We start from the raw sequence: 16,212 nt of genomic DNA on the forward strand, positions 1-16,212 counted from the left end.
AGAGAATCCAGGAACAGATCCACATGGGCATAGGCATTTAGAATCTGATCAAGCTACACCTCCCTTAACAGCCCAGAGCACCGGTGGGGCCGAGTGGCCAGGGCTCACGCCTGCCGTGTCCCCCATCACCCTGGGCCCACAGCTGGACTTGCCCTACCTGGTCCTGTGCTGGTCGGGCAGGGCCACCCAGCTGCTCCGGCCCGTGGGCTGGCGGGGAAGGAAGACAGCGACTTCCAGGCAGGACCATAACAACCTCCAAGACCATCCTCCAACCCGTTCCCCTCGGCTCCTCTGAGGGCCACATGCTAGAGTGGAACAAACTGGGATCCTGAGTAACTTTCTCAATTTAATTTATGCTCCATTGTGCTGTGCCACTGGATTGAGAGGGTTCTTTTTCATCGCAGCTCGCCTACTCACTCTTACTAATACAACCGGCCATCTATCTGGAGAAAGGTAAGTTGGATGCCTGCCCTACTCTGTTCACAAAAAAAAAGGAAAATAAAACAATTCAAATAGGTTAAACACAAACAAAATTACAAAAGCATGAGAACAGTCTATATACATACACAAAATCTTACATTAGGGAAGGCCTTAAAAAGACAAAATGTAAAACATACCAACGACAACACAAAAATTCGTAAAACTGAGTGTTCCCAAAATTAAAGTTTCTGTTCAACAAAGATTGTTAAAAGTCATGTAACAGGTAACACTCTAAAACACAAAGGATTAATATCCAGAATTATTTTTTAACTCCTAAAAATCAGTGAAAACAGCACCTAAAAACCAGTATAAAAATCTAACAGAAAACAGAACATTGTGCAAAGGACAGGAGCACATTATTCACAAAAGAGCCCACGGCAAAGGCTGAGACACACAGGAAAGGCTGCTCAGCCTCATTACCGATTCACGAAATGCAATGAAGATGACATGCCATTCTTCACCCACCAGGCTGGCAAACATCTCTGCGCTGTTTGTAACTGATGTAATAACAAGGTGGTTTCATAATTTAAATGGATAGAGCCACTTGTGGAAACAATTTGGTGATATTTATTCCTTCTAAATGTTCATTCCCTCTAGATTTATGCTACATAAAGTTATATTATTTATATTAAAAATGTGCAACAAAATGCACGTGTACCTCTGTGTGTGTGTGTGTGTGTGTGTGTGTGTGTGTGGCTGCGCAAAAAAGTCTTCAGAGTTACAAAGCAACAGATGACAGAGGTTACTGAGGAGAGAAGAGAGATTTGGGGAATTGGTCACGGGCCACTTCAAGCCTTATCTGTAAGATCTGAATTTTCACAATGATAATATATTTACATATTACTTATGCAATTAAAAGTTCACTTTTTAAAAAGCCGAGTTAATGCACAAATTTATCATTTCTGACATTTCCCTCTAAGCAAACACGGCAAGGTTTCAACGAGCCTCTGAGGGTTTCTGAAAGCCTACTGTCTCCTGTCGCCTACCGCCTCAGCAGCTCCTGGGGTGACAGGTCTGCGGCCCCTTCTTCATCGCTCTGGCTGTCACTGCTGTCCGTACTCTCGGAACTACTACTTTTCTCTGACTTTTTATTCTTTTGCTTGCCTTTGTGTTTGTGCTTCCGGTGTTTCTTTTTCTGAAATAAATAAATAAACAAATCAAGGAGAACAAATGGGCGTTTCCCTTCCTAATTCCGCGCAGTGGCAGGCTAATGAGGCATCTGGTTGCTGGAGTCATTCAAAAACAAAAAACTTCACTTGGGGGAGCTTTAGCCTGGTGTGGGACAGACCAGGACACACAACTGGGCACACTCTCCACCGTGCATATGCTCACAGAATTGATCTTCTGGCGACAGACACAGCAGAACCAAGCAGGCACAGGCAGGACCCCATCATGACACTCAGCCCCCATCTCATCCAAGGTGACCCCGTCCCCTCCCGTGAACCTGCCTGCTCCATTTTGTTAGCCATATGTGACAAACCACATATCAGGGTGGCAAGCTCCCTGGAAAAGCACAAAGAAGAAACTGGTAGAAGGTCAGAGAACAGCACATACTGTGCCAGTGACAAACACTTGAGTTTGGTTTTCAAATCTGTCAGCACCAGTTTCTTTCCTTTCACTCCAGGGGAACTTCTCTTACCTTCCATGCTCAAGAATCCTTTTTTCTGGTAGCCCAAAGAGGAACTGTTTCTAATCAATTCTACTACTACCCAGATCACTGTGGGTACCCAGCACTAACATTAACTGAATTAAAAGCCTGTGCCATAACTCAAAAGAAGACACGGATGTTGAGACAGCGGTGTCAACAGTGTTCTTTAAGTGTCCATCACTTCAAATGGCAAGCTACAGACCCATATCTCTATTTGTAATGATGACAAAGTAGTTGAGAAATGTTCAAACTAATACCTTCCTTTAATATTGAATGATAATCAATATCAAATGCTTTTATTCATTATCTAAATAATTATTTTATTAAAAACAATTGTTTTATTAAACACAGTAATTAACTATTCTGTTATTTAATACTCAACCATTACTCTAAGATATTTATTTATTTAATTTATTTTTTTGGCCGAGCAACTTGCGGGATCTTAGTTCCCCGACCAGGGATTGAACCTGGCCCCCACAGTGAAATCCCAGAGTCCTAACCACTGGACTGCCAGGGAATTCTCAACTCTAAGGTATTTAAATGTCCTTTTTTCCTACTTTTTAATGTTCATGAATAAAAAAAAAAAATTTTAAGTACAACTGAATAAATTAAAATATTCTGTCTAAAAGAAAAACAGGACTTCCCTGGCAGTCCAGTGGTTAGACTCTGCACTTCACGGCAGGGGGCACAGGTTCCATCTCTGGTCAGGGAAGATCCCGCATGACGTGCAGTGTGGCCAAAACAAAACAAAAAAACAAAGTTTTTCTGAAAATCGAGGGTTTCCATTGACTATCAACATTTCTGTCAAGGTATAGAGAGACCTGTGGCCTCCATCTCTTCCTGACTGGCTTCATGGGTCACCCCTGGAAGCTGGTCTAGAAGACAGAAGCAGGGGCGTCTGACCCCACACACTGATCCTGGTACACCCAGAAGTCACCTTCTCTTTCTTCCGTCTGTGCTCTTTCTTGGTCTTGTGTTTTTCTTTGTTCTTTTTATGTTTCTCTTTGAGAGGTGCCTCAAGTTTCTGACGAGCATCTGAAACACGAATGGAATAAAGACATTACTTGGAGACTGTAGGGGAAAAGAAGGCTAAATTACTGAGTTAGGAATCTGACGTAGATTCCGTAGACGGAATGTTTACCATTAAGGCAGAACTCCTGCCCTGTCTCACTGATAAACAAGCAGATTAGCATATCACGTTGTAGATCTATATTTAGAAACTGCCAGAAACCTCAACCTAAGACCAGAGTGATCCAACTGGTGTCTGGCCACAGTCTTATCTGCCAGATGAAGATTAAGTCAGACCAGAATGCCTACAAGCCTTCTGTCATTTAACATCCTCAGGTAAACTCAGAGATAGACCAGAGTCTGAATCTGGCTCTGTCAGCAGGTCTGTGGTCTTTGGCATGTTGCTAAACCTCTCCAAGTCTGTTTTCCTGTCTGAAAAATGGGGAAAATAAGAATCCCTATCCTTTTGGGGACACAGAGAGGATTAGATGGGACCGTGCACATGAATCCCATAGCCCAGAATCTGGCACATAATTGTCCACCCCTCTGACACCGTCCACCCTTTACAAAAGCACATTTCATGTGAGTTTGTCTTATAAGCAGAAACACTAAAAAATTAGCACCAAAACAACATAATGTACATGATCATTAAAAATGACTAAACATGGCAGAAATAGAGACACAGATGTAGAGAACAAACGTATGGACACCAAGGGGGGAAAGTGGCCGGGGTGGTGGTGGTGGTGGGATGAATTGGAAGACTGGGATTGACATGTATACACTAATATGTATAAAATGGATAACTAATAAGAGCCTGCTGTATAAAAAAATAAATAAAATTAAAAAAAAAAAAAAAAAGACTAAACAAGTTGCATGCGCTCCACTTCTCCACCTCCAAATTCTAACCAAAACATTTTCATAGGTCATTAACTTCCAGGTCATCAAACCAGCAGAAAATTATCTATAGCAGAAACAGTGTAAGTCATTAAATCAACTTTTTTCTACCTAAAGAAAAATTCCAAGGTATTTCAGGAGGATGGTTTATTTCCCAAACCCAGTTAACCGATGCCTGCAATTTTCTAGTCCTACAGTTTGGTCAAATATTTCCCAAGTTGACCTCCCCAAACTTTTTTTTTTTTGATGCTAGTTTTTGGAAAATAGCCCATAGACCAAATTAAGTTATCAACTATTACAAGGATATCAAGAACCGTCTGGGAAATGCGCATAAGTAACTTAGCTTTCAAGTGCCGACACTTATTTTAAACTAAAGATCTGAATAATTACACAAATGAGAAATACATTCACCACAATTTTTCAAAACTTCACACATTTGACTCCTCTCTGCTTTCATCTCTTTGAAGGCTGGGTTAATTAACCAAGCCAATATGCATATGTGGGCACTACAGGAAACTATAAAGTAGATAATAGAATTTTATGTCATTTCTATATCTGGGCTCTATTATCAGATGTTTGTTAACTCAGCTTTCAAAGAGATGCCAACCAGTCTAAACATTTTAACATGAAATGTCAGTTTAAGCTGGGACTGAACAGAAGTTGGTAACAGATACCGGGGGAGGAGGAGGAGCTGTACTTCCTTCTGAAAGGATTAGTTTTATTTTATTTGCTACATTAGCCAAAGTATAAAGAAGTCTCAGAATATCCTTCTCCTTACAATTCCTATCCCATCTTTGTGCCCTAGATTTTTACTTTTTTATCTCTATACGTGACAAAATTTGAGATACTTAGGGCCCTATCTGTTAAAAAGTTAAAAAAAAAAATTAAAGGACTCTAAGGCTGAAAAGCAACAGCTATCATTTAGGCACGAGGTGGAAGCACTGATTTTCCAAACGTGGCTGAGAACGGATAAACTAGAAACAAACATATATATTTGGTCAGCCTCATGCTGGATTACGCTGGCAGAGAGAACAATGTGGTTAGAGTTGTCCTATCTTAGGAGAGACTCTGGCCCCAATGCAAACAGATGACATAAGGAGCTCTCGACTCACTGGCGCAGAACACGGGAGGCAGCTGTGGGCCGAACTCCTCTCTTTCATCTATCTGTATCTTCTGAATCGGGAAGAAGGGTGCGGGCTCCTGGGGTGCTGGCTCGCTAGCTGAAAAACACCAGGATATTAATTTTAGATACATGCCAAATATTAATGTGCTTGAGTCTTCAATTAATGTCTGTTTTTACCAGATAGCATGTGCTTTTCGTCAGCACCCCGCATAACTAGCTCACACCAGGTGCTGAGGACACAGCAGTGAACACACGGGCCCAATCTCTGACCTCCTGGACATTTGAGCTGGGATGTCGGCCACACAAGGGCACCTGCAAGCAGGTGCCCCAGAGGCTGTACCACAGGGGTGGCGAGGGTACTTGTGGCACACACTCCACATCACCTGAGACCTAAAAGGTTGAAACACCATCGGGACTTCCCTGGCAGTCCAGTGGTTATGACCCCACGCTTCCAATGCAGGGGGCGCGGGTTCGATCCCTGGTCAGGGAACTAAGATCCCACATGCCGCGTGGCACAGCCAAAAAATAAAAACAACAATGTGATTAAGCCAGCCAAGATGACTAAATACAGTATCACAAAAACTGAAATAAACAAATAAATAAAAATAAAAGGTAGAAACACAACCTCGAGGAAGGGCCATCTCAGGAGAATAAAGACTTACAAACAAACAGGATGTATGGCTTCCCTGGTGGCACAGTGGTTAAGAATCCGCCTGTCAATGCAGGGGACACGGGTTTGAGCCCTGGTCTGGGAAGATCCCGCATGCCGCGGAGCAACTAAGCCTGTGCGTCACAACTACTGAGCCTGTGCTCTAGAGCCTGCGAGCCACAACTCCTGAGCCCACGCACCACAACTACTGAAGCCCGTGCGCCTAGAACCCGTGCTCCACAACAAGAGAAGCCACCACAATGAGAAGCCCGCACACTGCAACCAAGAGTAGCCCCCGCTCGCCGCAACTAGAGAAAGCCCGCGTGCAGCAACGAAGATGCAACGCAGCCAAAAATAAATTAATTAATTAAGGAAAAAAAACAGGATGTAAGACTATGTCCCAGTTCAGAAGGCTTCATTTCACTCAAAATAAATCATCAAAGAGGAGAAAAATTGAATATAAACAAACAAATTATCGTGTTCACATCAATAACCTCGTTTTTTAAAAAGAGATGATTAGGTTTTCAGAGAGAAGAGAGGAAGATGGGGAAAGTCCGAAAAAATATGCATCAAAGCATTAATGGTGGTTATCTCTGGGGAAGGGGGAATTCCCAGAGATTTAAGCTTTCTACATTTCTTTTCTTTTTTTTTTGGCTGCGTCAGGTCTCAGTTGTGGCGTGTGGGATCTTCCATTTTGGCGTGCGGGCTTCTCTCTAGTTGTGGCACGGGCTCCAGAGCGCACAGGCTCAGTAGCTGCACCACTTGGGCTCTCTAGTTGTGACGTGCAGGCTCAGTAGTTGAAGCGTACGGGCTTAGTTGTCCCGTGGCACGTGGGATCTTAGTTCCCCAACCAGGGATCGAACCCGCATTCCCTGCATTAGAAGGCGGATTCTTAACCACTGGACCACCAGGGAAGTCCCTATATTTCTATATTTTTAAACTTTTCAAGTAATATATGACTCTGTAATAAAAAAATAAGTTGTTTTTTTCTCACAAAGAAAGAAATAGGCTGACATTTGCAATCACCTAAGAACAAACAATATTTTATATCTCTATGTAACTTTTTGGTTAAAGGCCCTCAGAAATTAAACCCAAGTCCACCACAGACTGAAAGGGGCAGGCAGAACAATCTAAAACTGAGACGGGAAATTCTGTCCACCCACCCAAACATCTGAAAAGTCTCCCACCCTTGCAAGCACCAGACAGCCTCCTTTCCTATGCCCAAACTCCTGGCTGGGGTAAACAGAACAAATAGGACAGGCTACTAACCAAGTGTTAGACTCACTGTAACGAGAACAGACACCGTCTACCAAGTGCTACTTATGTGCCAGGCAATGCCCATCTGATGGCTGTTCCAGAGCATACAATCTGCCCTACAGAGAGGAAAAGCAGGAAGAAACCCTGTATATGTCATGACCAAATGTCTTCCACTAGTCCTGGCACCTCATCAGCAACCAGGTTAAAAAAAGAAAGAAGCTATTTTTTAAATGAAAATTTTACTATTTTTTAATTCTTCTCAACTAGGATAAGTAGGAAAATCAATATTATCAAACACATCTTTACATCCTAAAAATATACCAGAGATTCATAGCAGATAGAGAAAAAAAAAAAGAACTCTGCTCCACCCCATTTAAAGATACAAAAGATTATAAATCATAGAAATATTTTTTTGGATCCGTCTACTAAGGCAAGGAAACAAAAGCAAAAGTAAATAAATAAGGGACCTTCCTGGAGGTCCAGTGGGTAAGACTCTGCACTCCCAATGTAGGGGGCCCGGGTTTGGTATCTGGTTGGGGAACTAGATCCCGCATGCGTGCCGCAACTAAAAGTCCGCATGCCACAACTAAGGAGCCCACATGCTGCAACTACAGAGCCAGGGAGCCGCAACAAAGGAGCCTGCCTGCTGCAACTAAGAGCTGGTGCAACCAAATAAATAAATATATAACTAAATAAATATTTTTTAAAAACTGAAAAACAAATAAGACCTAATTAAACTAAAAAGCTTTTGCATAGCAAAGGAAACCATCAACATAATGAAAAGACAACCACTGTATAAATCTTGTTGTGTTTTTTTTTTTCCGTCATCCTGGTTTTGATATCACCTCACACTTGTCAGAATGGCTACCATCAAACAGACCACAAATAACAAATGTCGGTGAGGATGTAGAGAAAAGAGAACCCTTGTACATTGTTGGTGGGAATGTAGATTGGTGCAGCCACTGTGGAAAATAGTATAGAGGTTCCTCAAAAAACTAAAAATAGAACTATCATGTGATCCAGCAATTCCACTCCTGGGTATATTTCCAGAAAAAAAACGAAAACTCTAATTTGAAAAGATACATGCACCCTAATGTTCACAGCAGCATTATTTACAATAGGCAAGATATGGAAGCTACCTAAGTGTCCATCAACAGACGACGAATGGATGAAGAAGATATGGTGTATATACACCATGGAATCCTACTCAGCCATAAGAAAGAATGAAATTTTGCCATTTGCAACAACATGGATGGACCTGGGAGGGTATTATGCTAAGTGAAATAACTCAGACAAAGAAAGGCAAATACTGTATGTAATCACTTACATGTGGAATCTAAAAAATAAAACAACTGAATGAATATAACTAAACAGAAACAGACTTACAGACATAGAAAACATAATAGTGGTTACCAGTGGGGAGAGAGAAGGCGGGAGGGGTAAAAGAGGGGTAGGGGACTAAGTGATACAAACTATTATGTATAAAATATATAAGACACAAAGATATATCGTACAGCGCAGGGAATATAGCCAATATTTTATAACAACTTTAAATGGAATACAATCTACAAAAATTTTGAATCACTATGTTGTACACCTGAAACTAATATAATATTGTAAATTAACTATAATTAAATAAAACTTTTTTTAACTTAAAAAATACAAAAGATTAAAACATCATCAAAAAATCATCAATTGCTAATTATCCTGGTCCCAAATTACACACTAAATGAAGAAAGCAGCTTCTCTAGAAACATCACTGTTTTCTTTTTTAGATCCCAAAGTCTAAAGTATTTGACATACCTTGTGCCACAGATGACGTTTCCACCAAGTCAGTCTCTTGGGAACCTTTGACGTCGGCTTCCCGGGTACCCTCCTGATCATCCTCACTGTCGCCTTGCTCATCCTCAGAGGATGAAGACTTTTCATCTGAGGAGCTGGCAAAGATGGCTTTGAATAAGTCCATGGATGGGCGGCTACCCTCTCCTTCAGTCTGTGAATCCACACCTTTGTTTACCTGTATTAACAGTGAAATAACAGTCAGAAATGAAGAAGCAAGGGTGAAAGGAGCCACATGTTCTAGAACATGGCACCCGTGCACACACACACACGCACGCACGCATACATATGCACACATACTTATGTTTGTGCTCATTAACGTGGGTCTCCACACCCACGCACTGCCTAACTAAACAATGATCACTCACATGGCATCATTTTTGTGGTGCTTCTGACTCAACACCTGTAGATTGTGCTGACTGGTAGAAGCAGCTGAAGCTACACACGGAAATAGGTCATTAATCAGAACTGCAAAGGACCCAGAAAAAGGCAGTAGGGACTAGCACAGTGCCTCTGTCCTGTTTTCAAAAGTCTATCCGAGCCTTCAGAGGTCCCACGTGAAAGGCAGTGAAGACGGTGTACTCGTATAAAAGTGCTGAAGAGAAAACTGGGGGCCTCCACACAATGGGGAGGGCACCGAGAACAAGCCAACAAAATGGTCCTGGAGCTCCCCTCTGCACTTGCACGTCACCCTTCCTAAAAGCACCCCAGGTGTGGAGAGTCAGGTTCGCCAATAAAGAGGCAGTGACTTTGTATACACTCCATTCTATAAACAAGGAGCAAAGGTATGAAGAAGACATGGCTCCCACATCCTAACAGCTAATCACCAGACAGACATGGGGTGATCTAACGTGCTAAGTGTGAACAGCAGCGACAAGAGAGACCAGGACTGGCCTAGATCAGAACCCACTCCAGTCCTTCCATTTTACCACTGAAGAACGTGGGTCAGGGGCGACAAGAGGCTCTGTCAACGACGCACGCATGCTACGTGCCCAGGGTGGGTCTGGACTCTACCACCAGCTCTCCTTGCTCTCAGCCTGGGGTCCCTCCCCAGTCCCACACCACCTCCAATTTCTGAAGCAGAGTTACAAATACGCATGTGAGGAAAACCGATACAAGACAGTGGAATTTATGATTTTAAAGTAAACCCTTTTCATAGAAAAAAATTAAGGAAGAAAAGCATACCATTGCCCACTAAAAATAACCAGGACACCTTGGAGTAAGGACTGATTCTAGAGCTGGGGCTGAGAAATAAAAAGATGAGGCCAGAACATCTTACTGTGCCCAGAAAGTGAGGACATGCTCAGAGCGTAAAAGGGACATTTCAACGGGACACAGAAGCCAACTTGAAGGGGCTTCAACTAACCAAACTAGCACAATTGGAGCATTAAAATAAATAATGATAGTACTGAATTATCCCTCTGGATAAAATAGGAAACTGTGGGTCCACAGTGACATAAATAGTTTGATGAAGGACAGGGTATTTATATATTTCAAAGCTCTTAGATGTGTATTAAAGATAAAGTACAAATTAATAAGAAATGAATAAATAAAAGTACTTAACTACAAAGGGGAAAAGACTGACTTCACAGTGGAGAAGTCTGGCAGGTACCACCCTACTCGAATAATCAAAGTGAACATCAGTAACGGGAAAAATCATCATCGTGTTCTACTTGGCAGGACACAACAAAAGCACAGCGGCATCCCTTCTGAGGTGTTCCTGCCAAAAATGCAGAACCAGAATCTAATCCTGAGGAAACGCCTGATGAGCCCAAATTGAGGGGTATTCTACAAAATTCTGGCCTGTAATCTTCAAAAGTATCAAGATCACGACTCCGTGCTCCCAATGCCGGGGCCACAGGTTCCTGATGAGAACCTCATCACCACAGGGAGAGGCAAAGGCCACAGTCAGCCTGGCAAAGAGAACTTGAGAGCCCCAAATACCTTATCTGAGACTGATTCCATTGTATGCTCTTCCTCTTTGTTTACTAATGGACTGGACTCTTGTTTAGGTGGACCAACTTTTGATCTAGCCAGACTTAAAAATTCACTAATGGAATCTTCTTTCTTTTCTTGTTTAGATGTATCCCATCTGGATGGTTTTCTTGATTCTGAAAGGTAGGACACAGACCTAACATTAGAATTAGCAAGCAAAAGGCAAGCTCTGCATTATGGTTCTTTAATTCATTCAGGAACATCAGCGAGCCTACTATGTATGGTCCAGGCACTGTGCAATGTGCTGGGAATGTGGCAGATGCTGAAGCAGAGCTCCAACCCAAAACAGTGTGTATCTGGACCACTTCAGCATGAGCTAATGTATTCACATGAACGATTCTTTTAATGGAAGGAGAGTTCACACTACATGTACCCCTATGACAAGATGACCCTTTACTTCTGTCTTCCCGACAGGCTAGGGGTTGAGACCATGGACCTGGGGAAGGCCTACTCACTGTCGGGACCTTGGTGCTGCGGAACGTTTTCACTTGATGCTTGAGTTGCAGGTGAGGAAGCTGTCTCTGGGACTGTCAGAAAGTTGAAGACTGAGTATTTGTCACGTTTCACTCTTGGTAAGCCAACTGAAGTTGAACTGGGGGTTGAAAAGGAAACATATATATAAATAATTTTAATAACAACTTGTGAGGATAAAATCCAGTTCCTATAAGGCTGTCCATCTCATGTTTTTCACCAGTAGCTCTTCTACTTGGCTGAAAAGGTCCCTTAAGATGTTTTTGCTTCTCAAAGCAATTTTAGAATTTGGAACGTCTGACTTTAGGAGCCATGAGTTTTTTATTATTATAGTAAGAGCTAGAATTTAACTTTTTTTTTTTTTAATTTATTTATTTTTGGCTGCGTTGGGTCTTCGTTGCTGCGCGCGGGCTTTCTCTAGTTGCGGTGAGTGGGGGCTACTCTTCATTGTGGTGTGCGGGCTTCTCATTGCCGTGGCTTCTCTTGTTGCGGAGCACAGGCTCTAGGCGCATGGACTTCAGTAGTTGTGGCTCGCGGGCTCAGTGGTTGTGGCGCACAGGCTTAGTTGCTCCACGGTATGTGGGATCCTCCCAGACCAGGGCTTGAACCCATGTCCCCTGCATTGGCAGGCAGATTCTTAACCACTGTGCCACCAGGGAAGCCCTAGAATTTAACTTTGACAATGGATTTCCATGAAGGAAAAGTTCCACTGCCAAAAATATACCTCAATTTTCTGACAAAGTCTCTGATTCAACTGTATATGCTTTCTTGTGGTGTTCACAATCAAATAAGAAGGTACTGAACTTGTATAGAGAATCAGAAAACATAAGTTTCATTTTAAATGTAAACTCTCTGTGTGTGATTAAAAAGGTGGCAAATTAGACAGACATTATGTTTTTGTAACTTGGTGTATCTGAGTTTCCTATCTTTGCTACCTGGATGTCTGCTTTTTTTTTTTTTAGTAATAAATTAATACAAGTTAAATCTGCAAAGTCTGCAGCTCCAAGCATTTACAAGTAAGTTCATCTAGAAAAAGGAAATTTAAATGAATATGTAGGTGGAGAGTTAGCTTTAATACAGGGGAATAAGTACTGATGTAAGGGCAGGTTTATCCAACTTACCTTGGATATGGGTCAGGGACATTAAACCTCTTACACAGAAGCTTGTCAGGGTGCCACTCAAATGTGTCTCGGGTAAGCTTCCCAAACAGCTTCATCTTCACAGCTGACTGCTTGTCACTGACGTCATTCTGGGAAAAGACAGTTGTCTGTTTCATCAAGTGGCCACACAACTGACCTGTCTGCTTTTCCATTTACAAGTTTGCAAACAATCTTCCAAAATTTCAAAACAGCTTATGCTACATTTCTGCTAAAGTACACTGGAAGCTAAAAGCATAAAGCCATTTCTTATTCTACAGTGCCATGTGTATTTTGATCTTTTCAATGAGGGATTTAACGTTTTTGGCTATACAGTGTTTTAATTTTAAAATTCACCACATAGGGAATGATGGCGACAGACCTCTTGGTCCCGAGGGACTTCCACCTGATCTGAATCGTCTTCCATCTTGGCGTGAGTGAACCGGGAGGACAAGGTCGAATGGGAAGACACATACAGCAGGGCTGCCTGAGCAAACTCATCCCGCTCACGGCGTCGCTCCCACTCTGTCATACTGGGATCAAGACAACATTCCAGAGCATCTATGGTAGAGAACAAGAAACTGCTTCACTCCTAGGAAAAATGGAGAACTTAAAGGAGAACATCTAGTGGGCACCACTGTATCCCTGTAGTTTTCACCAGAGGAAACACATAATCATTATCCTGGTTTTTAAGAGCATGGCGGGAGGTACTTGGCAGGTAATATTGCTCCCTCCCTCAAAATGATGCTTTTATTGAATTCTGTCTACTGCATATAACAGAGAAAAACATTTGGGGATTAATGCTTGATTAAATTTTCAAAGCAAGGAACTTATAACCAGTCCCAGACAGTGAAAATTCATCCCAACTATATTCCTAAGTTTGAGCAGAAAACACTCCTTTCTCTAACTTTTTTTTTTTAATTTAACATGTAAACACTAGGGGTGTGGAATCTTAGTGGGGAGTTAAGGCACAGTACACAAAGATCTGCTTTTGAAAACCAACCCCTCTAATTTGCTGACAAGCTCTCACAAGGACTACTGCATATAAGAGCAATCTCTTGCCTCAATCTTGCCATATTTACTTCATAGATCATAGAGTGACTTTTTCCCCATGTAAGGGTTCAACAGCCAACTATCTTTGTAACTTAAATTTTAGACTATGATTTAGAGCTAGATGGTTAGGATCTTAAGATAGAGTGGGAAATGACCTTGTTCTCGTGGCAGGAAATGCAACCCTTACACAGAAGTCAAGCATTTGCAAACAGTAAATGGTCTGTAATTTAGCATTAGCCACTGCCAAGGCACACTCTCTACTTAAACTGCTATCTTTGGGACCCGAGATACAGAGAAACACAGACTAATTGTTCTTGCTTTCTCAAGTCAAGAGCCAGGGCCTGAAATCTTTACAGTGTTCACAGCAGGGCAAAGTAAAACACTGCCAGAGCAGGATACCTCAATTCTGAATCTGGGTCTAGGGTCAGAACAGCAAGAACACTACCACTGATGACACGTGGGAGGCCCAGGCCTAGCACCCACCTTTCTGACCCCGTTTCACATTTACTAAAAACTCTTCATATCGTTTTTGCTTTTCTGGCTCTTTTGCGAAAGGTTTGAAGTTGCTGGCTCTTACGGGGGCTGTGCCACCACTCAATGCCATGTGCCAAGAGCAGTGTCCGACGTCTGGAGAGGAGGGCTGGGGTCTGCTGCTAGAGGCATTCTGGGCCAGACTCCTGGCCTTGAGTTGAGCTGCTTTAAGGTCAGTTGCCTGCTTCATTTCTTTGAGTCTCTCTTTATCTTTTTCGGACAGAAATTCTAACACTGAAGTAGGTGCCCCTAAAAAAGAAACAATAATAGCAAGAGATGAAAAGTATCATAAGACATCTATACTCACATATCTCTCTACATACATTTTCAATATCACAAATTTAGGTAACTGTTGTCTTGATCCCAGTATGACAAATTTATGTAATTATGTAATTTATGTAATTGGAGTATTTTACATTTAGTGTTTCATCTGTATTCATACTATCCCTGTGAACTAGACAGTAATAAAATAATGACACACCTATTTTATAGTTGGCAAAAGTGGAGGTTAGTACTTGGATGTTTGTAACGCCAGTAAGTGGTCCTAGAATGAGGAACCTGACATCCCAGACTCCGGACCTCCAGTCTGAGGCAACCACCATCTCCATGGTCCTGCCCAGCACAAGCCCTGGCTCAGAGCACAGCTACCCATCAAACACTCACGCGTGTCAGAAATGCTCACTGAGCACCCACTGCCAGGCCTGGGGCTGGGCGAGTAACACAGATGAGGTCTTGCTCTCACTAGTGAGGGAGACGGACATTAAAGAAACCATGAATCAACACCAGAGGACCAGCACAAGAGGAGGACTGTGGGGAGAAAAAAACAGGGTGACCTATGTGAGAGGGCTGGTCACGGGGGCAGAGGGAGAGACAACTAGCTTAAACAGTGGGCAGGGAAAGCCTGGAAAGGTCCTCTAAAAAGATAATATCTGAGGTAAGTTCTAAGTAAAAAGAAGGAGCCGGGAATTCCCTGGCGGTCCAGTGGTTAGGACTCCGCGCTTTCACTGCCGAGGGCCCAGATTCAATCCCTGGTCGGGGAGCTAAGATCCCACAAGCCACACAGCGTGGCCAAAAAAAAAAAAAAAGCCAAAATGTGAGAGAAAAGAGAGGCAGAGGAAATATGAAGGCCCTGAGGCAGCATCATGGTCGGCAGGTTCAGAGGGCAGGAGGGAGAATCATGAGGCTGGACCACAGGGGGTTCAGGGAAAGTGGTATAAGCTGTGGTCTGAAAGGTAGGCAGGGTGGGGTCCACAGGGCCCTGCGGGCAGTCTGGACTCTTCCTTAGTGTGAGCAGTACTGGAGCGTTTTAGTGGGGGCAGGTGGGGAGTGATACATTTGGCTGCTGTTAAAGGGAACAGGCTGCAGAGAAAAAGGAAGGGAACTAAGGAGACCGATGAAGGGCTGCTGCAATGATCCCGGTGAGAGAATATGGGCGCCGAGACCAGGGTAGAAGCAGCGGAAATGAAGAGAAGTGGAAGGGGTCCCCTCGCGTGTTGAGGGTAGAGCTGAGAGGACTTGCTGAGGGACTGGGTAGGGAGGGGGAGGCAGGGAAAGAAAGGAGCTAAGAATTAGGGTTCTTATGTTCTGGGCCAGGCAGTGGGTCACTGGTGGTATCATTTACTGGGAAGCGGAAAGCTGAAGAAAGAGCGACTCTGGGGAAGGAAGCGGGCAACCAAGAGTTCTCTTTTGGTCTGTTGTAGCTGAGGCACCTGTTAGGCTCCCAAACGGCAAGTCCACCTCTCATAGTGGGTCTCTCGGTTCCAGCCTACAGGGGGATTCTCCACGTCTATCCATCCTTTCAGACACACTCATTCCTTTTAGGCTTTCAGGAAAAGAGCAAGAGTACCCTTTTCCCCTGAGAAAAAAAACAATACGTTCCCAGGCTGTGCAGAAAAAGTGAAGGTACACATGGCCCTAGTCTTTGCTTCATTCTTCGGACAATTATCAAAAGTCTGAAAACTGCTGCGCTTAAGACTGGGTTTATAATTTTAATGACACAACTCAACTGATGGTGGGAAAACAACAAGTAAAGGATGTGTACACTGTTAACTACGCCGTTCACAATAAACAATTTTATTTCCACAGTTTGGGAGTACAAAATTATGTAAAAAATTTCAGTGGGAAAATG

General features: G+C 42.9%; 1 protein-coding gene across 1 annotated transcript in view; it reads right to left on the reverse strand.

Moving 5' to 3' along the window:
* The window catches only part of GPATCH1 (G-patch domain containing 1), a 38,927-nt gene that overhangs the window by 2,256 nt on the left and 20,459 nt on the right, over nucleotides 1-16,212 (reverse strand). Inside the window, exons 11-19 of the mRNA XM_036834928.1 lie at nucleotides 14,037-14,333; nucleotides 12,883-13,061; nucleotides 12,486-12,613; nucleotides 11,349-11,485; nucleotides 10,843-11,009; nucleotides 8,863-9,076; nucleotides 5,143-5,250; nucleotides 3,066-3,163; nucleotides 1,467-1,615 (exon numbers count right to left, since the gene is read on the reverse strand). Of these exons, the coding sequence (XP_036690823.1) occupies nucleotides 1,467-1,615; nucleotides 3,066-3,163; nucleotides 5,143-5,250; nucleotides 8,863-9,076; nucleotides 10,843-11,009; nucleotides 11,349-11,485; nucleotides 12,486-12,613; nucleotides 12,883-13,061; nucleotides 14,037-14,333 (1,477 nt within the window). The remainder of the gene's footprint in view (nucleotides 1-1,466; nucleotides 1,616-3,065; nucleotides 3,164-5,142; nucleotides 5,251-8,862; nucleotides 9,077-10,842; nucleotides 11,010-11,348; nucleotides 11,486-12,485; nucleotides 12,614-12,882; nucleotides 13,062-14,036; nucleotides 14,334-16,212) is intronic.

The sequence above is a fragment of the Balaenoptera musculus genome, chromosome 19 (assembly GCF_009873245.2).
Source record: "Balaenoptera musculus isolate JJ_BM4_2016_0621 chromosome 19, mBalMus1.pri.v3, whole genome shotgun sequence".
Lineage (NCBI taxonomy): Eukaryota > Metazoa > Chordata > Mammalia > Artiodactyla > Balaenopteridae > Balaenoptera > Balaenoptera musculus.